General features: G+C 56.1%; 2 protein-coding genes across 6 annotated transcripts in view; both read right to left on the minus strand.

Moving 5' to 3' along the window:
• Positions 1–11,809, minus strand: part of CYTH1 (cytohesin 1) — a 78,715-nt gene extending 66,906 nt beyond the window's left edge. Inside the window, exon 1 of the mRNA XM_042967613.1 lies at positions 11,720–11,809. Coding sequence (XP_042823547.1) covers positions 11,720–11,741 — 22 coding nt within the window. The 5' untranslated portion in view covers positions 11,742–11,809. The remainder of the gene's footprint in view (positions 1–11,719) is intronic.
• Positions 11,810–22,143: 10,334 nt separating this feature from the next.
• Positions 22,144–24,827, minus strand: part of USP36 (ubiquitin specific peptidase 36) — a 36,919-nt gene continuing 34,235 nt past the window's right edge. For all 5 annotated transcript variants that reach the window (XM_042965709.1, XM_042965712.1, XM_042965711.1 and 2 more), the window contains one exon: positions 22,144–24,549. The gene's annotated coding sequence lies outside the window, so the exon portion shown is untranslated. The remainder of the gene's footprint in view (positions 24,550–24,827) is intronic.

Below are 24,827 nucleotides of genomic sequence, written 5' to 3' on the forward strand. Positions count from 1 at the left end.
GACTGTCTCCTTCAGTCCCGCGGCTCCAGGCTGAAATCAGGTGAGGTGTAACCTACTTTTGTGTGGAAAGCAACCGACCCTGGGGATACGGCAGAGAACTAAAATTGTGCAAACGTCCTAGAGCCTATAAAAACCCCTTTAAAAATCAAACTTGACTTCTAACTATGTGCTTTTCTCTAGCAATTGACTTTTTACCATAAAGATGTATTATCTTTATAATTTTTTTTAAAGCAGAAGTTTAAATTCCTCTTAGTAGAATGCTATAAATACGCACACATTTATGTGTTTAAGAAAACGGGACCTTCAGAAAGAACAGTAGTATTTGGCCAAAAATTTGGTTTTGTATCCTTGAAATCTATTTGGGGTGGAAATTAAACCAAATGAGCCTCTGGCACGAATCTGTGCAAGAGTAAATGCCCCTAGCCCGCCTCCCCCACGCAACGAGAGGTCCACTGAGATGCAGAAAAGGGCAGATGCCTGGGAAAATGATCGCCAAATCACGTCACGCCAATATCTCCGTCCAGAATAATGAACAACTTTTTCCTATCAAGCACCATTGTGCAGGGATGTTTCCATTACCTGGAACCTGGAAAAATTCTCCTTACTCTTGAAGAAAGTACAAAAACATTCCTAAGAATCGGCAGCAACAACACAGCCTTCTGACCAAACATGGTCTTTGTTCTCTGGTCGTCTGATGACAAACAGGGTTGCTGAGAAGCAGAAACAGGATGGACGGGTCAAAGTTCATGGCTGCTCTGCGTGTGCTCTCCTCCACCTTTGAATCAGGAATGCTCTTCCAGAACCAGAAATGCTTACCAAGAGCAGACCCAGTCTCCATCAATACTGTAATCCTTACTGTCCACGTGGGACACTTCCCTCTCTAGAAACACCCAGGGACAAAAGTCCTAGGGCGGATGTGGTCGGCAGAACCACCAAAGATGTCCACAGCCTAGTCCCGGGAACGTGTGGATCTGTTAAATCACACGGCGAAGGGGAAGTGACGCAGAGGGAGTGAAGGTAGCGCACCAGCCGTCCCGACGATGGGGAGATGATCCCGGATCGTCTGGCGGGCCCAACGGAACCACCAGGGCCTCGTATATAGGAGGAGGAGGCAGGGGACTCAGGATCAGGATGATGAGATTAAGAGTTTAGCAAGAACTGCGGGCTCTCTGAGATGGAGGGAGGGGTCAGGGGCCGAGGGACACAGGCGGCCTCTGAAAGGTGAAAAGGGCAAGGAAAGAATCTCTCCAGGAGCCTCCAGAAGGAACTGGCCCTGCTGACACCTTGGTTTTAGCCCAGTGAGACCCAGTCTTGTGACCCTCGGAACAATAAGATAATAAATTTGTGTTGTTTGGAGCCAGTAAGCGTGCGATCTTTTGAGCGGCAGCCACAGGAAGAGAATACAAATACAGCAAAGTCACTGTCCCCGCCTCGCCGACACACGAGGGCACATCCAGAAGCGATCCCGAGTCAGAGCAGCCTTCCGCCACCATGTCCGGCTGCTTTCCTGACTTTTTAATCCTGAAGAAAAATTGGTAACCTAGGTCTACTCCTTATCAGGCATTTGTCAAACACGTCAACGCTTCCTAGAATAAAGTAAGCCCACACCACAAATCACCTCCTGGAGAATGCAGGAGCCCCTCTTTTTTTTTATTTTTAAAAAATGTTTATTTGTTATTTTTGAGAGAGACAGAGCGTGAGCAGGGGAGGGGCAGAGAGAGGGAGACACAGAATCCCAAGCAGGCTCCAGGCTCCGAGCTGTCAGCACAGAGCCCGACGCGGGGCCTGAACTCAAGGACCGGACGGATCACGATCATGAGCCGAAGTTGGACGCTTAATCGACTGAGCCACCCAGGCACCCCTGCGGGAGCCCCCCTTAACCTCCTTGCCGCACTCGTCTTTCAAGAGCAGAATAATCCTATTTTTCGTCTCAATGTTCCTTTTTTAAGACGCGCACTGATATGTCGGAACGCACGGAAAGCGCTTCCATAACCCTCCCCGCGGCTCAGCGGCAAGTCAGCGGCGAGGAGCCTCCCCCCTGGGTCACGGCCACAGCCAGCTGCCGCAGGAACCGAGCCCCCGAACAAAGCACGGGACAGCAGAGGCACGAAGCGGGACATTTTACAAGTGAGGTGAGAGGGCTACGTTCTAATCTCAACTGCACCTCGCGGGCAGCCACGGGCCCCTTCGGTGGCCTTCGTCTCCCTGTCGGCCACAGACGGAGAGACGGCCGGAGCGACTCCTTCAACGCACTCCGAGAGCCCACAAGGTCCGGGCCGGCGCCGGGCACCTGGGGCCCGGCCGGTAACCAGAGACGCCGCGGCGGCGGCGGAGACCGAGCGGACGCAGTCACGTGACTGCCGGCAGGTGCTCTAGGGACGAGCCGAGGCTGGCGGGCAAGGGCACGAACCGGGAGGACGTGGGGAGGAAGGCATCCGAGCGGGGGGAAGAGCCCGCGGGCGGGCTGAGCCGAGACGTGCGAGCGGCGGACCCGGGGGGCCTCGCTGAGGTCAGCAGCCGCCGAGGCCAGCGGTGGAGGAGCCTCCCCGCGCCCCGCGGCCACAGCCAGAGTCAGACCACCAAGTCCAGGGGGCGTCCCTAGTTCTGTGGGGTTATCGGAAATCCGGGAAGTCATCTTCCAATCACAGTCCTAAGACTCTTCAGAACTTCTTTTCCTCCACGCTTCGCCCGGGCACAGAGGCAGATCCCTGAAGGTCTCCGTCAAAGTTACCGAACGGGCTGAAGAAAAAGCGGTTCCCCATCAGGACAAGTCATGGGGTCCAGGGAGGAGAAGCGCCCTGGGGGGAGCATCCCAGACCAGGAGCCCCGGAGGCTCCTCGGCTCCAAGGAGACGGCCCAGGTCACCCAGAAGCTGCGTGCCGCCTCCCTCTCCGTCCAGTGCGGCCCTGACAGGAGGGTGAGGGCCCCCGGCTGGGAACCGGGAGGCGCGCCCCAGGCCCCCCACTGTCCTGAACCACAGGCCCCCTGCGGGAGCTCCCGGGGATGGCCGGGGAGAGCCAAATGTGCAAAAGCCGGCTTTTACAACTCCTTCAAACACGGCACTAGATGGGCGATCTCGCATCACGGTTGGGAATCCAGGCCCCCAAAGTCTGTCTCTGAGCCCGCAGAGCTGACGCCTTGCGTCAGCATCCTCGGTGACCCCTCCGGGGTACCGCTGTCCTGAGGGGGCCCCGCTCAGACGCCGGCCTCTCCCCGGACAGGAGACAAAGCTGCCAAGTCCGGGCCTCGGGTGGGAAGACGCTGGAAGACGCACTGTCATTCGCCCGAAGAAATACTGTTCTCCAGCCGCACTCTCCTACTTCACTGTTGAAATTTCTTTTCTCAATGGCCTTCTCTATTTCATCACAAGGGCGAAAAGGCAAGGAGTGGCATGAAAGGTCCCTGTAGGTGGCTGAGAGGCCAACTTCAGTACGATCTGTAAGGGGCGGGGTGGGGGTGGGGGGGGGGGAAATCGCTTACGTTAACTGTCACCTGGTGACCCGACTGCTCGCTGACATTCTGGCCGCCCAAGCACAACACAAGCTCTGGCTCTCGGGACTCATCAAAGGCCAGCCCGTCACACCCCTGCCACCACACCAAGCCCGGGTCACCAGAGGCCCTGGGAGGGAACGCTGACCTCGAAACCGACACCCTCCAACAGATGAAGGGCAAGAATGGCCTCCTGTGGAACCCATTTCCAATTTCCCTCCAACCGGAATTGGAACCCTCCAATTTCCACCCTAACATTAACGGTGGGCTCTTTCAATCTAAATCTGTTTCATGACCCCCAATGTAGGCTGTAACGACAAAACTACCCCAACTACAGCAAGACACGGAACTCCGCACCCCAACTCCAGGAGAGACACAGAGAGCTTAGAAAGCTGATACACGGCACAGAGGGTCCAGAGGAAGTGGGAAAGGGGGTCTGAAATAATGGGGAATAGGAACGAGCAGACAGCACGGCAGAAGCGACTTCGGGTCTGCGAATCTGGCTGCCGCCCATCGGTGAGGCCACCTCACATACACAGCGACCTCTTCACCTGGGGACGGGCAGGCTCTGTGCTCCTCCCCTGCAGGATCACCCTGAGGACCGAAGGAGAACTCAGGCAAAGTGCTCGGCAGGAACTCAGCGCAGAGCAGGCTGTGAACTCCTGCTGTGCTCTGGCGTGCCTCCATCTCATCTCATCCGGCCCCAGAGCCAGGTGCCCCCCCCACCCCCGCCACCGCCCCCGAACTCTCTCTCACCCAGCACAGTGAAAACCGAACCCTCCAGACTCCCACGGCATTTGCTCACATGTCCATCAGAGCTCCTGCTGTACAGTCTTGAAATTTTTCAACATGTCAACTCCACTAGGAGCTTCCTGAAAGCAGGCCTGTATTTTAAAATTCCAGCCAACACCCTGACACGGAGAAGGTAATGAAAAAAATGCTCAACGGGCAGAAAGACGGATGGGTAGCTGGAAAACAATTCAGATGGCAAGAAAGAGAATGAATCAAATGTCTTTCCAAGCATGAATAATTGGGGTGATAGGTAATGGTGGTAAAAGTGAAAAAAAAAAAAAAAAAACAAAAACCACAAAGGAGAAGTCTGGAGGGAGGACTGGACTGGAGAGGCAGGACACCCTCAGACACGCGGAATCTGAGACGGGGACGTACGGCCAAGGGGACCGTCCAGCGTGCAGCCAGAAACACGAGAATACAGCTAGAAATCAAAATATCCTCTTAATTTCAGTCACTAGGGCTGCTGGAAGCCGTGTTTCAGGGAAACACAGAACTTAAAGTAACTTAAGCTAATAGGTGCAAACACACACGTGGCCCTGGCAGCTGCTGGCTACAAAAGCCCCACAGACAGAAGAACATGAGCCCGGTCCTGCTCGAGGAGCCGTGAGTGAATCCTGTAATTCAAGACTGGCTCAGAATCGTTTTCAAAACGTGTATTAATTTTTTTTTAACGTTTTATTTTAGTTTTGAGACAGAGAGAGACAGAGCACGAGCAGGGGAGGGGCAGAGAGAGGGAGACACAGAATCGGAAGCGGGGTCCAGGCTCTGAGCTGTCAGCACAGAGCCCGACACGGGGCTCGAACCCACGGACTGTGAGATCATGACCTGAGCTGAAGTCGGACGCTCAACCGACTGAGTCCCCCAGGCACCCCTATAGTCTTTTTTTTAATACACATTTTGGTGTTTGGGGCGCCTGGGGGGGGCTCAGTCGGTTGGGCGTCCTTGCCCAGGACCACAGCCTTCGCCCTCTTCTCAGCACGCGACCTCCCCATTTCCCCGGGCTCCACTCAGTATGTCCAAACCCGAGCACCTGCCTTCATCTGAAGGCTCTCTCCAAGCAGTCATCTGAGACAGCAGCCCGGCGCTCACCTGGAACCCTGTTTCGCTCCCGCAACGCTCGGTCTCTCCCGAGCCGTGGCAACCAGACCCCATGACTGTCGGTCCTTGTGGTTAATGCCCCCTCTTGCCCGCTCCTACTGCCTTTGCCCAGGTCCTCCTCCTCCACCAGGATGGCGCCAAGGGCTTCCTAAGGATCTCCCCGCTGCCCCCTGGAACCACGGCAGGCAGTGGGATCTTTCTAAAATGCAAAATCATCACCTCGAAATACCGCAGTTCAGCCCCCCAGGCTCCTTGTGGCTCAGAGAACAGTCTTTGGAACACACAGAAGCCTTCCATGACTCTGTCCTCCCCCCCCTACCGCCCCCCCCCCCAGGGCCTGTGTCTGTGGCCTCCTGTTCTCTAGGTGCAGAGGGGCCAGTGCCCCTCACCTGCTGGCCCTGGCTCACTCTCTCTGCTGGACATGTTATTTCCCTGCCGTCTTCACCCAGTTGGCACCGACCGGGCTTCTAGAGCCCAGTTCTGTGAACTGTCGTCCGTCCAGTCCGGCTCGACCCCAACATTTTCACACCTGCCACACGCACTCTGACCCTCGCCCTCAAGGCCTCCACGTCTGTCTTCTAGGCTCCAAGCACGCCTGCCAACGGGGGCTGCACGCTGGGGCGGGGGGAGGGGGGGGGTTGCTGGCTGACCGAATACGCGCTTCCGAACTGCTTGCCCAGACGGGCCTACGACGGCACCACCGAAGAGGAAAGGTTTTTTAATAGCAGGACACCGATTCCATCCTTCGCACCAGCATTAATAATTATACTATGCACTGTAACGATGCCAGAGAAAGGTACTCTTCTGAAATAGGAAACCTTGAAGACTCAAAAAAAAAAAAAAAAAAAAAAAAGGTAAAAAACAGGAAAAGACTCAGATAAGGAAGGTCATGTCCTGACCCTTGTTAAAGGAGCCAGGCAGCTCAGAAAGCAGCTCACGGCCACCTCAGCATCACAGAGACAGACACTGTCACACCATCCTGGATAAGGACGGGTAACAAAAATCCCCTACACAGCCTTCAGCCTATCTTACGTGCTTTTAGTGCAGAGAGACCCGCAAAACAACACTACCAGCAGTTTCAGAGGATGTGGGACTCACTTCTTGAACATTTCTAAATCATTTTCCACCTCCTCCGTGCCTCTATTATTGCAACTGAAACTAAGCAACAATAATTAGACAATCAAGAGGCAGTGTGGCAACAAAGCCAATGGACAGGTTCGGGCAAAGTACTGTCTCCAGGAGCCCGCTGTCCGAGCCTTTCGTGCTGGAGGGCGAACAGGAAAGGGGCGGACAGGTCTTCGGGGGTGGACTCTGGCGGCCACCCGGCCCCACGCTGAACCTCTGCCCCACAATCCAGGGCAACACGCCCGCACGTCGGCCTCACCCTCGCCAACTGACCCGTGGGTTTGCTCTCACCCTTGAACTGGAAGGCACTCTCCTTCCAGTTCCTTCTGTAGAACTACCTGATCTTGAATGTTTGAAACACATTAAGGAAAACCCATTTGGCAAGACTGCTCGTGATTAATACACGGGACATTTAGAAAGAAACGGGTATGAACCTTAAGATCCCACGGACCGACCCAAGCATCATCATAACCCAGACCTGTAAGAGCGACCTAACTCATGACTTCTCCTCTAAAGGAAACGTTTGTATTTGGCCAGAAGACAATATATGGGTTGAGAGGTCTTCAATCCTTAGGAGAAAAATTAGGTGCGCCTGCGTAGCTCAGTCGGTTAAGCGTCTAACTCTTGATTTAGGCTCAGGTCATGATCTCATGGGTCCGTGGGTTCAAGCCCCGCGTCGGGCTCTGATGCTGACAGCACAGAGCCTGCTTGGGATTCTCTCTCTCCCTCTCTCTCTGCCCCTCCGCTGCTCACACTCTCTCTCAAAATAAACGAACCCTTTCAAATAAAAAAGAGAAACAATTAAAAAAAGATAAACAGGTGAACACCACCATTGGGCAAAATCTCACCCCAACCCCAAAATCTTTCCCCAAGCTGAAAACATCACAGTGAGAAAAACAGTTCATTTGTTCGCAGCCACACAAAAAAAGTTAATCTCAGGTAAGTAAATAAAGAAGCCATCATCCCACACAAACACGCAGGTCATAATACGCAAACACCCAAAAGAGTCTTTCAACCCAGCTAGTGATTTAATGAGGTGCCATTTTGTAACCAGTAGATTTGTTTTCTTTAAAAAAAAAAAGCTTTCAAATGCAAATCCTCACCAGTGGCGTACTTGCCGTGATACTCAAACACGTTCCCCCATACATCGCTGGGAACAGGGTATATCTGTACAGCCCCTTGGGAAAGCAAGTCGGCACCATGTACCAAGAATTCTAAAAATGTTTATCGCCTCTGACAGGTTAATATCACCCCTGGAAATCTACCTTAAAGACCACAAAATGTATAATTATGGTAACTTTATGTTCCAGATTTTTCTAAGAAAACCCTGACTTCATAGAACTGTATTGTTTTCCATAAAGGCAAATCACTAAGCGTGTAACTGACGTTGAGAACAACGAAAGACACCATTATCACCGGGGGGGGGGAAAAAAAAGGAAGACTGGTCTGGCACAGGGTCAAACGCGTACAGAGGGGTGTTCCTGTTTCTGTTTGGGATGGAGAGCGGCAGGCAAAAACTTAACCACTGAACATGAACTTCTGCAGCATGGAACCCGGTTCAGTCTACTACCGTTCCCTCAACGGCTGCCGAGGGGTCTGTGCTGGGTCTCAACCCCACGCTGGCCTGCCCCCGAGGCACAGAGACGAGACAGCAAATCTCCCCTGAAGGCACGGGGCTCCCACCCCTGCCACAGCAGCGCCCACGCACCCCACTGCCCACACCTCGTTCCGTCTTCTGATGGCGGAAGTCGGGCCCGGGCTGAGGTCAGCGTGTCCTTCACACAGAAGCTTACTCCTTACAGGCCAGTTCTCCCTCATGGCGAAACTTGGGACAAGTCTGAAGCTAATGGAAAGCAAGGAGAGTAGGAGCTGTGTTCGGGAAGTAAAGGCCATACATGGCACCACGGGTTCAAAGCTCTTCAGCGGCTCTGCCCAGATATTTGATGGTCTGAGGTCAGAACCGTGACACAGAATCCTGATGGCTAATGCTTCTTCCAAAGTCACTACGGGATGGCCCTGCCCACCTCTCCCTCACAATCTGTCCCGAGAGAGGGGTGGACAACCCACGGGGACTCTGGAACCGCAATTCCTGGGTCAGAACCTCCCGAGAACCAAGCTAAGGACCCTCCAAATACGCACATGCACAAAAACTTTCACGTACGCTTTCGGGAGGGCCCCAGAGGCCCGCTAAGAGGTGGCCCGCAGGTTTACAATGTCCACTCAAGTTCAGGAGGCACCAAGGGGAATGGTCACGGAGTCTTTTCTCGGGCAGGGTATCTACGAAGGCAAAAATCCCTCTTCCTCTTGCAAAGAGAACTGTGAAATCCGCAAAGAATGGTGACCTAAGAAGAGAGCGTGACCCTTTAAAAAAAAAAAGTCCCAATTATTTCACAGTGTTTAGAAAGAAACTGGGGGATGAAGATCGACCAGCCACAAGCAATAGGCACACCTCTCTTCCAACGTCAATTAAGCTTTTAGAAAATCACCAATTCCACGGTTTTCAAAGAAAACAAAGCCCGAAGGGGACTTCTGTTCAACTCTCCTCCTACCCCCTGGCCCGGGTCCTCACAGTCCATTGTGCCCCACCACGTGCACCGTGCGAAGCACCCGATACCTGTCCAGTGAGTTAAGAACCTCTGAATTAAAAAGACGGCATTATAGGGCGCGTCTACGAGAGGAAGGGCATCCGAACTCGAAGGTGTGGTCACTGGGTCTACAGAACACCGGAGTCCACAGTCGGGAAAGGCCGTTCTGGGGGTGCCTGGGTGGCTCAGTAGGTTGAGCGTCCGACTTTGGCTCAGGTCACGATCTTGCGGTTCGTGGGTTCGAGCCCCGCGTTGGGCTCTGTGCTGACAGCTTGGAACCTGGAGCCTGCCTTGGATTCTGTGTGTGTGTGTGTGTGTGTGTGTGTGTCTCTCTCTCTCTCTGCCCCTCCCTTGCTCGCTCTCTCAAAAATAAACATTCAAAAAAAAAAAAAAAAAAGGCTGTTCTATTAGTGTTTTAAGTTCTCTGTAATTGAACAGGGAAAGTCTAAAACTCATCCTCTGTCTTCAGCGTGTTATGAACGAATTCTGTTCCAGAAGTGTTTCATGCCCACGTGGCAGCCAGGAAACCACAATCCTTCCCCTGAGACACAACGTTAAAAACAGGGCCTGTGCGCTAGGCTAACTCACGACACGACGGAGGTTGGAGGTGCCGAGAGACCGTCTGGGCGTGCATTTTGTGTGCTCTATGAGTCTGCACCCCACGTGTCCTACCCCCGCGAGGTGGGTTCCCTGTAAAATCCGGGAGGGGAACCGCCGCTCTGGGGACAGAGACAACCCTCAAAGAACTGACATTCTTATTCTTCGTAGCCATTAGGTACTTCTTGTGTGGCGAGCCCTACGGGTGGGGAATCTTCTTTAATTCCAACGTTTTTGGTTCCACCAAAATACAAAGAAGATGACATTTTTAACTGTATGAAGGGGAAGAACAAACTTCTTTCTCATCTTTACGTGTGGTCAGCAGAATATCGGCCCCCAAAGATGTCCGTGACCTAATCGCCAAAACTGATGACTGTGTTACCCTAGGTGGCAAACGTGGGATTACCCCTGCGGAGTACCCCTGCTAAGCTGGACCGTCCAGGCGGGTCCAATGTAATCACAAGGGTCCTAATAAGAAGAGGCTACCTGCTGGCTCTGAAGATGAAAGGTGCCCCCCCCCACCCCGCAAGGAATTAAGGTGGCCTCTAGAAGCTGAAACAGGAAATGGATCCTCCCCTAGAGCCCCCCAGAACGGAACACAGTCCTGCAAACACCTTGACGGCAGCCCAGTGAGACCCAAATGTGGGCTCGTGACCTCCAAAACGACACGAGCATAAATTTATGTTGTTCCGAGCCATCGAGTTTGTGCTAATCCGGTACAGCTGCCCCAGGACACCAATCCGCCCGCTTCCATTTACCCCTTCCAAGCACAAATTCGCCGCATGCCCGTTGGCAAAGCAGTCGCTGCATTAAAAGCAACCAGACCGACAGCTTCCTGCCCCGCTTGGTGGGTCAGAACACTAGCAGAGGGCAAGAAGAAAGCCTGGCAGAACCCCGGGGTCCCACACAGATTCAATGGCAAGAGAAGGAAGAGAAAATAGCAGCAGGCGAAGCTTCTCATGTGCAGAAAAGAGGAGGCAGGAGGGGCGGAAAGATCCTCTGAGGCCAGCCAGTGGGTGATTCCCCCCCCCCTCCCATCACAAAAAGGAGCGCACAGAAGGCTTCTCTTTGGAAGGTAACTCGGGGACGTCTGACGGTCGCCATCCCCAACGCGCTCCGGACTTGAGCTGCCAGTGGGTCTAGAGAGCAGCTGCACATTCCCCGGCGCGCGGCTCGGGGTCAAGTTGCGGGTCACAGGCCCCCCTCTTCCGCAGCCAACAGCTCCACAACGCCTTACTTGTAAATAAACACAAGACACCAGACCTGCCTCCGCGACTGCCCCCGGACCGGCTCCAGCGAGCCGCACAAGCGCTGTAAACGGGGCTGCCTCCTGCGCGGCTACCAAAACCACCCAAGTTCGCCCCTCGTCCTAGTTGCCAGTTCTTTCCGAAATTCCTCCCGAATACAGTGTTACTCAATTCCCAAGGAACCTGCGGCGAGCCCCGCAGTTTCAGGCTGTTTTGAGGGGGGGATGCGCCGGCTCCCGGCCACCAGCGGTTCGGGGGGCCGGGGGTGGTAAGGGTCGCAGGAGGGCAATGTGGGAACTGTCAAGTGGGACGTCGTGCAGGGCGATCTGTCCCCGCGCACCCGCGGGAGCGCAAACTTGGGTGTTCCCGAAGCGCGGCCGGGCTTCGCGGGGGGCTGGCACAGCTCGCGGGGGGCCGGGGGCCGGCGGAGGGGCCGGAGCCCGCCCGACGGCGCCCGCTCCCCGCAGCCCGCCCGCAGCAGCGCCCCGGGGAAGCCTGTGCGCTCCGTGGCCGCCCATGTGTGCTCCTCGCCCGCGAACAAAGACGCGGACCCGGCACACAACTTGCGCACCCCACAGAGGCCCGAAACTAGGGGGACGCGGCCCCCGCAGGAGACGCCGCGCGACCCCGGCCTCCGGTCCCCGAACACCGCCGACCCCTGGGCTCCAGTCCCGCACCGCCGTCGCCGCGAAGCGCCAGCCGCCCGAGCAGCCGGAGGCGCCGGGCGGGCACGGCAGGAAGCGCGGGAGGGGGCGCTTGCCCGGCCGCGCCGCGGGCCGTACTGACCGTAGCTGTCGTCCTCCTCCATGGTGCCGGCGCCGGGCTGCGCGCCGGGCCCCGCCGCTCGCCCCTCACGTCCCGCCGCGCCTGGCCCCGTGCGCCTCGGTCCGGCTCAGAGCCCCGCCCCCGGCCCGCGCCGCCGCCGCCGCCGCCGCCGCTGCCGCTGCCGCCGGCCCCTTGACTCCCGCGGGGGGCCCCGCCCGCCACCCGCGCGCGCCCCGGCACGCGGCCGCCGCCCGCACGCGCCTGCGCACGCGCGCCCGCCCGGGGCCCGCCCCCCGAGCCCGAGACCCCGCCCGCCGCCCACGCGCGCGCGCATCCCCCCTCCCCCCCTCCACACACGGCCAACTCCAGGCCCGCACCTGCGCACGCGCGGCCCCCGGACCCCGCCCCCCCGAGACCCCGCCCGCCGCCCACACACCCACACGCGCGCGCGCACCCCCGGGCACGCCGCCAACTCCAGACCCGCGCCTGCGCACGCGCGCACGCCCGGGCCCCGCCCCCTGGTCCCGAAGCCCCGCCCGGCCGCCTCCGCGGGCCCCGCCTGTTTCGGGTTTCGCAAGGGCGGTGCGGCGTGCCCAGCCCACAGCCGGCGGGCGGCCGCCCACACGCCCAAGGTCGCGTCCGGCCACGAAGGGAAGGGTGGTCCTCGTTGACGTCAGCCCCGAAGGTCATGCCCGCCTCAGCTTGCCAGGGAGGGCCGTGTCCTTGGCCAGAGGCTGCACAGCATTTGAATTCATTGATTTCTGTGGTCCAAACCTTAGCCCCATGCGTGCCATGACTTCACTGCTTTCATACATGCTTTTATTAGTCCTTTGAATTTTCCTGGATCAGGTTTCAAAGGGAGGCACCTCACCCCCCAGCATTTCAGGATTTTCGTGCTCCTGATTCTTGCATCTCTAAATCCACACGTTTCTAGACTGTTCCCTACGTGTTTTATTTGCCCGCACCAGGCTTAACCAGTCCCCTTCCCTTTGCTGTGCTGGGGCAGCGAAGCTCTGCACCTGAAAGTTGGAGACCTCTGCTATCAGGGTGCTGGGCTCCTTAACAGGTATCTGCTTGCATTAACCAGTGAGGGGATGGAAGAATGCACTGGAAAGACCCTTGGAGAACAGTGTCCTGAGATCTCGCAGACAAAGAAACTGAGGCCCTAGGAGGTCCAGGGCACACACAGGGCTGAGGCAAGGGCCAGGCAGTGGCCCCTCTCCCGGACATCTCCCAACATTACCATGCTAAACGCCCCCCCCCCCACCTTACTGCGTTCCTACCCGACCCTTTATGATAATTGCTCACAAGACAGCAAAAGAATACAAGAAGGGATCAAGTGAGACACGAAGGCCGTTTCTCTGTGACAAAGAGGAAAATCTCAGGGCTGTGGAATGACAGCCCCAGAACTCAGGACTCCTCACCCAAACACCGTGCACTACCTCAGGACCTCCGTGGACATCCACGGACCTCTGGGGGTTTAGACAAGTCACAAGAGGGAGGTGAAGATAACTCTTCCTGTGGGCCGTCCTGTCCCCAATGCAACCCCGTCTTGGCTGACTTTCCTGCTGGAACCGTTCCTTCCTGAGAGTGCTTGTCTACACTGATAGCTCACAACTTTTATGGACAGTTTCAGTGTTTTTGAATCCCCGGTGCCCTCCCTTGTCCACTTTGAAACACTCACCGGTAGATACAAATGCTGCGTGTAAATATATGTGTTGTTCTGTGCAAAACGATTTTTCTGGAAGGCTCCACAAAAGAAGTTAAAAGGAATAAACTGGGAGAAAGGGAGGTTGAGACTTTTTTTTTATCCTTCTTTCATTTTTAAGTTTATTTACTTATTTTGAGAGAGAGAGAGAGAGAGCTGGCAAGCAGGGGAGGGGCAGAGAGAGGGAGAGACAGAATCCCAAGCAGGCTCTGCACTGTCAGCACAGAGCTCCACGTGGGGCTAGAACTCACGAACCGTGAGATCATGACCGGTGCCGAAGCCAAGAGTTGGAGGCTAAACTGCCTCAGCCACCCAGGGGCCCCGTGACCTACATTTCATTCTATACTTTGTCATGGTCTTTCTGTGCTGTCTGGTCTTTTTACACAGTGTGAATGTATCTTCATTGTTGTTAATTTAGAAAAATAAAGAAAAAAAAAAGCTACTTTTCTAGCCACTCCCAGATGCACGGGATCTTTCTTGGTTTAGCGCTAGCCATGAAAATTACAGGAGCCTCAGGGACTTCGGGATCACTCGGTCACTCTGGCTGGTCCAAGCCCCTCCTTTTGGACAGATCATTGGACACGTAACACAGTGCGCCTCACCTGGGGCTGCTGGAGGAGAGCTGGCCTCGGCCAAGTTCCTGAATGCTCATGAACCTCTCTTGGAATATCTCCTTGGTGGGGGCGGGGGTGGGGGAAGTGTGACCCCTCCCGGCAGCCTATTTCATTACTGGCCAACCCCCAAGTATGCCTCCCAGGACTTCTCAATTGTTCTAGGCAACAAAGAAAAGTAATTTCCCCTTGAGGGAAAAGAAAGAAAGAATGAATGAGGAAACTCTGGCGCTTTTATTTCAGATCTGCTTCTGATTAGCCCTGTGACCTGGGCAAGCCCCTCAACCCTCCAGACCCTTTCCTGCCCACAAAATGCAGCCTCTGCCTGTAAACGTGCATTCTGCCCAGAACTGATCTCTGAAGGGACAGGTCTGTCCCTGTCTTCCGCTCAACTTCTACACGGCTGGCTGACGTCACTTCTGTTAGAGGAGACGGATTTCAAGATAACAGCCTAAAGAACCCGAATCTTTACATCCTATCTGGGGGGTGGGGCTACAGCTCTGGCCCACTCTTCTAAGAAAATGGCTCCTTCCCGAACATCCCTCTTAATTTCACGAGCGGACCAACCCAGCCTTTGGTGGGGAACCTTAGTGTCTCCATTTCTTTAGGCATATCCCCCCCCCAAGTGTTTCTTTCAAATGATTCCAGAAATTAGACACTTCTCTTGAATAGATGATGTTATCTTTCTCCTAAAAGGTTGATTCTGGTGGATTCATGAGTTTCATCTTCACTGATTTCGCCACATGGTCTAGTTTATAGCGGGGACTTTACAGCAGGGAGTCCTATTTGGGCCCCGGCGTGACCGTGTCCTTTGGGGGTGTGTGTGCTCAGTGATTTGGCTGCGTGTTGTTCGTGTTGGCCTGGGCTTCGATGCTCCATCGACTGGCTTTGACCTGGTTGATCTCCTTTCACCCTAGCGGAGCACCGAGACTCTCACTGACATCCGTCCCCTCTGTGTCTTCTCCTTACCACTCTCTAGGCCAGAGTCACCAGGAGATTCAAGGCATTCCCGAGCTGGCTTTCTTCCCTTGACGGTACGATGCGGGGGTCCCTTGCCACCTGAACTCTTGCTCGGTGACCAAACCTCGGGAAGAAAAGCCATTCAGAGGACAGGGTAATTCTCACTATCCACACGGAAATCGATCGTGGTCCCAACTCCCAAATGTCAGCCCGTTAGGATAATGAGGGGTACTGGTGTCAATGCTCATCATTGCAATTAGCATGGCACTTGACTGTGTACAAGCTCGTTTACCTGACAAGGTCTTATTCCAGCAGGGGCTTTCAAATAGCAGGTCCCAACTCTCGACGGCGGAGAAACCCATCATCGTTAGATGAAAATGGACTAAAATCCAAGATCCGCATCGGTCACACGTAATACAGTGCTTGTTTCGGTCGGGTGTGAAGGCGTGCAAGGACGCGACTTGGATTTCTGACTCAAAGTCACTGCCAAAGACGCTCCATTAGATCACATCTGTGACACAGGGATTGCTTCGATGTTTTCCCTGAACCACAGATTTGGAAACTGAGGCTCACCGAGGCCGCGGTGCACGGTGGGAGACACACCAGGCCGGCTTCGCTAGCTGCTTGTGGCCTCAGCCCCTGGAGGGGAGAGAGCTGGAGGCAGGGAGAGCTGGGAGACACGGGACTCCACGGAGGACCTGGGACTCCCCCCAATGCCTCCTCCCTGCATTGCTGTTTCTTCAGACAACCTGAAATATATGCCTTTTCCCTGTGGTTGGTCCATAAAGGGTTTTTTATGTTAATGTTATTTTTTTTAAGTGTATTTCTTTAGAGAGAGACAGAGACAGCACAAGTAGGGAAGGGGCAGAGAGAGAGGGAGAGACAGAATCTCCTAAGAAGGCTCCGTGTTGTCAGTGCAGAGCCCAGCGTGGGGCTCGAACCCACAGACGGTGAGATTAGAACCTGAGCTGAAAGCAAGAGTCAGACGCCACGACCGACTTTTTAAATCGGGGGAATCTGGGTGGCTCAGTTGGTGAGACGTCCAACTCTTGGTTTCAGCTCAGGTCGTAATCCCAAGGCTTGTGGGTTCGAGCCCCATCTCGGGCTCTGTGCTGACAGCTCAGAGCCTGGATGGAGCTTGATCCAGATTCTGTGTCTCCCTGTCTCTCTGCCCCTCCCCTGCTCATGCTGTCTCTTTCTCTCTCAAAAATAAACATTCGAAACATTTTTTTAAAAATCAGAATTATGAAGGAAGGTTTTAAGCAAAATTTTCTTGTGCTTACACTGTGGTGATTCAAACTTCTTCAGAAACAATCTGTGTTCAACAGGGGGCAGGTTAATGTGTTACGGTGCTTTCGTTACAAAGGACCGTTCACAGGCTTTAAAGAGACTGAGGCCGGTTTCCGTATTGACCAGCGTGAGATGATTCCCAAGCTGTAGGCAGTGAAAAAAGCAGGGACAGAACCGGAGCGTATATTTCCATTTGTAATAAAAATATTTACACACGTAGTAGACGTTTACCCGACAAATGTGTGTTGGGGGCCTGCACCGTACCAGGCACTGTTCAAGGTGCTGGGGACACAGCCATGGAGACAGTGGCAGGAAAGCCCCACCCTCACGGAGTGTCCGGGCCATGCCTGCCTCTCGGAGAGCTCCTTCCAGAGACAGACAGGAGGAGTAGGAGAGACTCTTCATTACCCATCCTTCCATATTGTTAGGGGTTGGACTGGGGCCCCCAGAAAGGAACCTTGAAACCCTAGCCCCCAACACCTGTGAATTGTGATCTTATTTGCAAATAGGTTCTTTGCAGATGGAATCAAGTTAAAACGAAGTCATTAGAGTGGCCCTAATCCAATGACTGGTGACTTTCTAAGACAAGGAGATTAGGGCACAGACACACCCAGAGGAGGCAGATTGGAGGGTTGTGACCACAAACCAAGAGCCACTGGGGGCGTCAGGAGGAGTGCGGCTCAGCCCACACTTTCTGCAGGTTTCAGGCGTCCAGAAGCATATGGTGAGAGGGCATAAATTTCTGTTGTTTCAAGCCCTCCAATTTGTGGGGCTTTGTTATGGTAGGCCTGGGACATATAGAGCTTTTAAATTATACATCATATATACCATATGCCAAATATATACCTATTTTATGTTTTATTGAAAACAACTTTTTTAATGTTTTTTTTTTTTTTTTGAGAGACAGAGAGAGAGAGAGAGAGAGAGAGAGAGAGAGCAGGGGAGGGGCAGAGAGAGAGGGAGACATAGAATCCGAAGCAGGCTCCAGGCTCTGAGCTGTCAGCACAGAGCCCCACATGGGGCTTGAACTCACGAACGGTGAGATCATGACCTGAGCTGAAGTCAGTTGCCCAACCAACTGAGCCACCCAGGTGCCCCTATTTATTTATTTATAGTAATTTATTTAATTAATTAATTAATTTAGAGAGGGAGAGGGACAGAGAGAGAGAGAGGGAGAGCATCCCAAGCAGACTCCACACTGTCAATGCAGAACCTGATGTGGGGCTCGAACTTATGAACCATGAGATCATGACCTGAGCTAAAGTCAGACATTCAACTGAGCCCCCCAGGCGCCCCTATACCTCTGTTAAAGTTTTAAGATAGAACTTTTAGGGGCGCATGGGTGGCTCGGTCAGTTGAGCATCTGACTTCGGTTTCAGGTCATGATCTCGTGTCCACCTGAGGCCAGAGTGGAAGGCAGCCAGGGGCTCTTCTAGAAAAGCCGATACACGCGAGCGGGAACGGTGTTGAGAAAGGCATTCGACCCGGCGTCCTCCATAAACCCAAGCCAGGGGACCGGGCAGCTGGCCTGCGAGGGGTTCTTCCCTGGCTCTCTGGTTCCGCTCTCCCGGCAGGCGGGGCGCTGGGGAGGAAAGGGTGCTTCGCACACGTAAGAGACCACAGACCAGATCGCTCGTGCGGGCCGAGATTGGGGCATTGTCTCGCTTTGAAAACCCCCAGATTTTATTTTGCTAAAGCTCGCAATTTCTTCTGTGTGAATGGCACTTAAAATCTGTTTGTAATGGAACTTGATTGTATCCAGCTGTCACCAACTGTTCCCGTGCCGCCCAGAAGACAGCTGGCCACGTGCCACGCGATTCAGGCTCTCACTTCCAACGGGGGGGGGAGGGGGGTTCCAGTTCCCGCCAGACTTTGCCCCCATGATTTCGCTTGTGAAACAGAACAAAGCAAAGGGGGTCGCACAGGGGCTTGGGCTCAGGAAGCTGCCACGTCAAAAAGGAGCGGCATTTGAAGCGTGACGTGGGTGGAGGGTGGGCGGCCCGTTTTCCGAGCACGGGGCCACATGCACAGTCACGAGTGACACTTCCTCAAGCGGCTTTTCCAGTGCACTCCCCTGACAAAGATTTCCGGGGCCCTGCTCTGGACAGTGACTGCTGGTCACCGGAAGCACGTGACTGTGGCCTCGTAAGACAGGAAACGGAATGATCAGCGTGAAAGAGGAGGAAGAGGTGCGTTAAAAAAAAATAAACACAGATCACTTCTTTTTGATGATTTAATTTTAGTTTTTAGACACAGAGCGAGCGAGCGAACACCTGCACCAGCAGGGGAGGGGCAGAGAGAAAGAGAAAGCAGGGGAGGGGCAGAGAGAGAGAGAGAGAGAGAGAGAGAGAGAATCCCAAGGAGGCTCCACGCTCAGTGCAGAGCCCGACGCGGGGCTTGATCCCACAACCCTGGGACCCGACCTCTTTTTCCCTGTGTTTGGAGGAAGCGCGCCCGCCCAGCCCTGGGCCCCCCCCCCCCCCCGCGTGTTTTCTGAGGCCTTGACAGACGGCTGCCCCGAGGCCATGCAGGTGCAGTCAGCCCAGAGGTGTGGGAAACCTCTGTAGGGGGCGACTGCCTAGGGTTTCCTGTCCTGAAAGATCGTCCTGGGGGCCGGGAGACCAGAGCAGGAAGCAGGCCCACGGGAGGTTCGAGCTGGTTTGATTCTTGGGGGGGGGGGGGGGGGTCAGGACAAAAATGGTGGGGACTCAAGCTTAGAGACGGGTGGCGGTGACGGGACGTTGGGGAGATGAGACTTCCGTTACTGGAGTGTGTGTGGGTGACGGGAGGGAGGCGCGCAGGGGGGTGGCCACGTTTCCGGGTTTGGCAACGGGGTAGGGGGTGAGCCCCCAGCCACGGAGGGGCCCGGGAGGAGCAGGACGCGCTAAGAGGAGGCAAACAAAAGACGGGCCAAGAACTCGCCAGAAGGGCATCCAGGAAAAGACGTTCAGCAGGGTTACATCGATCGGGCAGTGAGATGTATTGATCGGAACTGACGGGTTCTGGCTCCGTTTAACGCAACAGCTTTAACATTTAAAGGACAGAAAAAGGGGCGCCCGGGTGGCTCAGTCGGTTGAGCGTCCGGCTTTGGCTCAGACCGTGATCTCACGGCTCGTGGGTTCGAGCCCCGCGTCAGGCTCACTGCTGTCCGCACAGAGCCTGCTTCAGATCCTATCTCCCCCTCTCTACCCCTCCCCTGCTTGCGCTAAAACAAAACAATGACAAGAAAGAAAAGAAAAAGAACTCTTGGCGGGGGGCAGCGAACAGTGTCGAATACAGAAAAGGGCTTGTGGCCAATGCCCATCACATTGCGGATGGGGCCGCTGAGTGAAGTAATGACAGCAGCACGCTGAGGACCTCGAGGAAGGAGCAGAGAGCAAGCTGAGGCTTGGCGGGGGGAGACGGTGGCTGGGGCGGACACGGAGACAAGGGGTCTTAGGACGGCAGACAAGTGAACAGGTCATGAGAGAAGGAGGCAGACGGACCCCCAGAGGGTGGAAGAGGCTGGCCTCCAGACAAAGGCAGGGTACCGGCCCTACCGAGGGAAGCGGGCGCGTCTTCTGGTGTCTGTGGCGGTCCCCACGGGTCAAGCGTAAGTCTTCCTGTCTTCCGTCCACGCACCTGACTCCCTTCCCAAACTCCCCCTCGTGCCGGCCACTCCACAGGAGGACCACTGGGTCGTATCCAGCACCCCCTGGGAGCGTTCGAGATGCACGCTCTCAGCCCCCTCCCTGCCCCTGCCTGCTGAATCAGACTGTCGGGGGACGGGGCCCAGCAACGTGGGTGTCTGAACGACCCCCTGGTGATTCTGACGCGCGCTCACATTTGAGGCTCGCTTGGGACCAGAATAAGCGCTTCTCGGCACTGGCCGCCCAGTAGCATGCAGGCAGAGGGGTCTTAAATGCCGATGCCCGAGCCTCGCTCCCAGGTTCCAGTTTCATTCACACTGGCCTGGAATAACACGCCCAGCTGACTCTGCTGCCCCGCGAGTGTTGGACCCGCCAGGAGCAGAGGAAGATGGGGGGCAGGTGGTTCCTCGTGGTTTGTTCTTCCGCTTCGGAGCGGGAGGGGGTTCCTGCAGCGGGATTAGAAACCATTCGCCAAGAGTGAGTGGCACAGAGGCGGGAAGGGAGCAACGGCGTTTGGGAAAACCACTGAAGGGGCTGGCAGAGCCTCATAAAGACGGGCAGCCAGCTGTCCAGACACGCAGAGGTGGGGGAGGAAGGAGCGGGGCACGCGTGTGGCCAAAGGGAGGGGCCGGGGGAGAATCACGCTGCTGAGCACCTACCAAGAACCAGGCGTCTTCACGGCCCCCCGAGGGGCTCCTTCTCCCCTGCTGTGTCCCGTCTACACGGAGGCTTGTCCACGCTCCCGAGACTCAGGGCAGGGATTGGCACTCAGGCCCCTCTCTGGACCGGAGGGCACGCTCACTGCTACGGTGACCCCAGCGGGTTCCCCGCGTGGGGGGGTGGGGGTGGGGGCAGTGGCCAAACGCCTGGACTTTTCTGAACCCCAAGATTCGGAGCCCACAGCTCACCTACACCTCACCCCTGTGACCCTCCCGAGGTTCCTGTTCCCAGAACGTGCGCATTCCTCAGGCGTGACTGCATCACCGCAGGGAATCTGTCACCCACTGGCCTCCCTGGTACACTGGTTCTGCCACTCAACTGCCCACCCAGGCCAGGAGCTGTCCTTCCCCCACCCGGAACCTTCCGCTCCTGGATGCCAGCTCCCCACCTCTCCACTGCCGTCCTGGGGCAACTGTTGGCCGGCGAGCGGACGGGTCGTCCTCACCTGTCTTCCCTCCACTCCCACCAGACTCCAGAGTCCACGGCGCCAACCAGACCTTGCAAACTCTTGTCGCAAGTAGTGCGGGAGGCTCACGGGAACTCCCTACACGCAGACGCCCGCACGATGTGGCTCATGCCGACATCATCCACCAAAACATACCCCACGCTTTGTGGACAGACATCCTCGTGGTTCCCACCCAGAGCCGCTGGTCCCTGCCCTGGAGACCACGGGCCACCTGGGAGATTGAGCTCTCTGGCAGCCCTAGTTTGGAAAAGTGACAGCGACGAGCAGGTGGTCCTGCCCCTATGCCCGCCGGGCCCCGGAGCTGAAGTGGACCCCCAGCCTACCGCCGCCCAGCCCGATTCATGAACTACGGACGTGAGCTGGGCTTTGCCAGCCGGGGCTCTGGGCTGCCATCAGCCGCCCCAAACTCTCCCACCCCACCGGGCACCCCGTTCGGTGTGCGTCCGGCTGTGGTCTCACTTCATCTGCTCTTAGTGACGGGGCAGAGGCCCCGGGTATGACGGGCGCGTTTGGGTGGGAACTCGGAGGAGACACCGAGGGGGAGGAAGAGGGAAGCAGCCGCGGGGCTCGGGAACAGGCCTGCCCGGTGGTGTTCGCGGAGCGCCCGGAACCAAACCCACCTGCCGGAAGCCTGCCTCCAGCCCAGGGCCGCCTTCGCTTCCGTCTCCCACTCGCAGGTGGGGCTCTGGCCAAACGTAACCTCTCGATCACGGTCACGGTCACGGTCACCTGTGCGGGGACCTGCCGCCCCCGGTGGCCTCCCCCAGCTTCCAGACCCGCTCAGCAGATGAGCCCCAATTAAGCTCCCGTGTGGACCCCGGCATCCAGTCTTCCTCGCCACGCCCCCCAGCGTGTGGCCAGAGCAGCTGGGCCCGTCTGCCCGCGTCAGGAGGGGCTCAAGGGGCGCGACCCGCGCGGCCGCACCTGCTCTCCGCCGGGCACCAGCCAAGCCGGGAGGATTGACTGAAGAAAACTCACAGTTCGATAAAACCTATCATTTCTCTCTCCTCTTTCCCCGCAGAGACCCAGACGTTATTCGGTTACAAAAAAAAAAAAAAAAAAAAAAAAAAAAAATTCAACCAGCAGAAAACCTCAGTGGAATGCTACGGTTTCCAAGTTTCCTCAACGCAGTCCTCCCTGCAAATCACCCACGAGGCCTGGCGGGCCACTTCAAAGGGCTCCTCTGTCTTAAATTCCAATAAACGTATTTATGAATACACTTGAATAAACCCCTTGGTTCCTCTTCTTCCTTAACGAAGATCTGCTCTACGCTTTCCCACGTACCGGCGGGTTACAGCACCACACCGCGGGGAAGCCTTCACCTGTGCCGGGGGGCTGGAATGCAACTCTGACAAAACCCAAGGGAGAAAAACAGGAAAACGAGGACACGGGCAGGGCTCACAAAAACTCGTTTTATTGCACCCGGATCTTGGCAACGTCTGGGGCGCCTCAGCCCCGGGAGCGGAGGCGTGGCGCACGGGACGCAGTGGGCTGAGCCCACCGGGAAAAGGCAGGCGAGTGAGGCCGCACGGGACCAATGGGAGAGGGGGACCCTTCCCCCCAAACACAAAGTTAAATTAAACCCATGTCCTAAGTCAACCAAGTGACTGCAATCGTATAAAAGCTTTCGTTACTTATATATATTTATATATTTACACATCCCCTAGAGTTTGGACTGACTTTCCGGGCTCACCCTTTCCCCCTCCCAGTGTGGCTGACGACCTTCTGCGGGAGGAAAGGGCTTGCCCCTACGGAACAGTGACGAATGCTGTAGGCAGGCCAGTGCTCAGCACCGCCCAAGACACAACGGGCATGTTTTCCTAGAAAAAGGCTTCATAATTACACAGCGGGTGAGGGAAGAGCCTGGTCTGAAGAGGGAGCGAGAAAAGAGACAAATTCTGTGTTGCAGACAATGAACTTCCCTTTTCAACTATAGAACGTTCCAGAAAAATAGGGCCATACAAGAATGAAGGTCAACACTGCAAGAGGGGGGGTAAAAAAAAAAAAGCCCTGCCCATAAAGGCCCCTGTCTTCCCCCCCAAACGGGCAGATGGCAAGGCCATAGAACACTGGGGACTGGGGTGGGGAGCAACCCTCATCTACGAACAAGGTTCCGTCCTCTGAAAAACCAAAAGGCCTCCGCACAGGTGACACAGCACCCAAGCTTCCTGCTGGGACCAGAAGCAGCCCCAGAGCGGGCCAGGGTATTAGTACTCTCCCACCTTTTCCAAAGAGAAATAGAAGGACAGAAAGGAAAACCAAACACAACTACCTCCGTGAAAAAATTAACGTACCTCCCTCTGTGAAACACGTAACGCTTTTTCTGATCCCCCCCCACCCCCCGGTCCCCGAGCAAGCGGCAAGGCTCGGGAAGAGTGCGGCACAGGGGTGCCGGACAAGGGCATCGGCGGGCCTCAGGCCGCGAAGGATGGACAGGTCCACACCAGACGTCAGTCCATCTCCACGCGGACGGAAGTTCCCAAGAGGAAAGGAAGTGCAGACAGACGTATACCGTGGAGTCGCTCTAAGATTTACCTCTACGCCCTCTACTACTGGGTCACGTGTCTGTTCTCCGGAAAACGCCACCTCGACTGCGGGTTTCCCACGTTTATTAAATTACAAGTTCGCAGGCACAGCTTGAGCAAGATAAAAAAGTGATCTCGAATCATACAATCATCTAAATTCAAAAGCACTCACAAAATTGAGCGAATAAAGCTAGTGTCGCGTATTGGGGGAAGGAAATACGTTGCTAATGGAAGCCACAGACCTGGTCAAAACGAAAGTCTTCTATTAAGTAGTAAAAGAAAAGGATTCTACCCCAAGACCACCACCTCGATAAAGACCCGCGGGTCGCTGCAGCTGCAGGGGAAGGAATGGCAAAGCCACCTCGGAATAAACGGCCGGAAAGGCAGGCGTGTCGGCACATCGTCTCGAGGCCCCTGCTCCCCGGAGCCGGCCTAGAGTCTCTCGCAGGGGACGATGCACCGGAAGGGCCGCCCCCGATTCCAGAAAAGGGAGGAGTGCGGTGGGCGGCGGCCCCGGGCTTACCCTCTGAGGGGACACGTAAGGCATAGACAGAGGCCCCCCCCCCCCCCCCCCCCCCGCCCCGGCAGAGACGGGGAGGCCGGGACCAGACGGCAGCGCCGGCCGCCAGCAGCAAGGGACGGACGTCTGGGCCTCTCGTCCGAGGATGCGCCGGGAGGGGTGCGGCCACCGTCCTCCCCCGCGCCCCCCGCGGACCACACGCGCCGCCGGCCCGGCGTGCTGCCACCCGCTCTACGCGTCACCGTGCGGCTCACGCCGTGACACCGGAGGTCCCGATCCAAAGAAGCCCAGGGCCTCCGTGGGCCGTCCTCCTGCGGCGGGCTCGCGGTGCCGGCCTGGCGGCCACGGGGCACAAAGTCCTCGGCGGGGCTGCTCTCAGCTCAGACGGACAGGACCCAGGAAGGACACCTCGTCTCCGGAGGCTGTGGGGCAAAGGACATTGCTCCTGACGAGAAAGGAGAGCCTGGGACTCCCGCCAACGACCCGGAGGGCGTGTCCACACCAGTCATCACGTGACATCAGATGGAGCCAGCTCTGTCCCGCGCACACGCACCACACCCCCCACCCTTACACCTCATCACACGACCCCCACACTTAACACACACCTCACCACACACACGCATATGCACGAGACACAGCCCAGAACCCACACTGACATCCCCTACTCTCTCTCTCTCTCTCTCTCTCACACACACACACA

Source organism: Panthera tigris, chromosome E1, assembly GCF_018350195.1.
Source record: "Panthera tigris isolate Pti1 chromosome E1, P.tigris_Pti1_mat1.1, whole genome shotgun sequence".
NCBI lineage: Eukaryota > Metazoa > Chordata > Mammalia > Carnivora > Felidae > Panthera > Panthera tigris.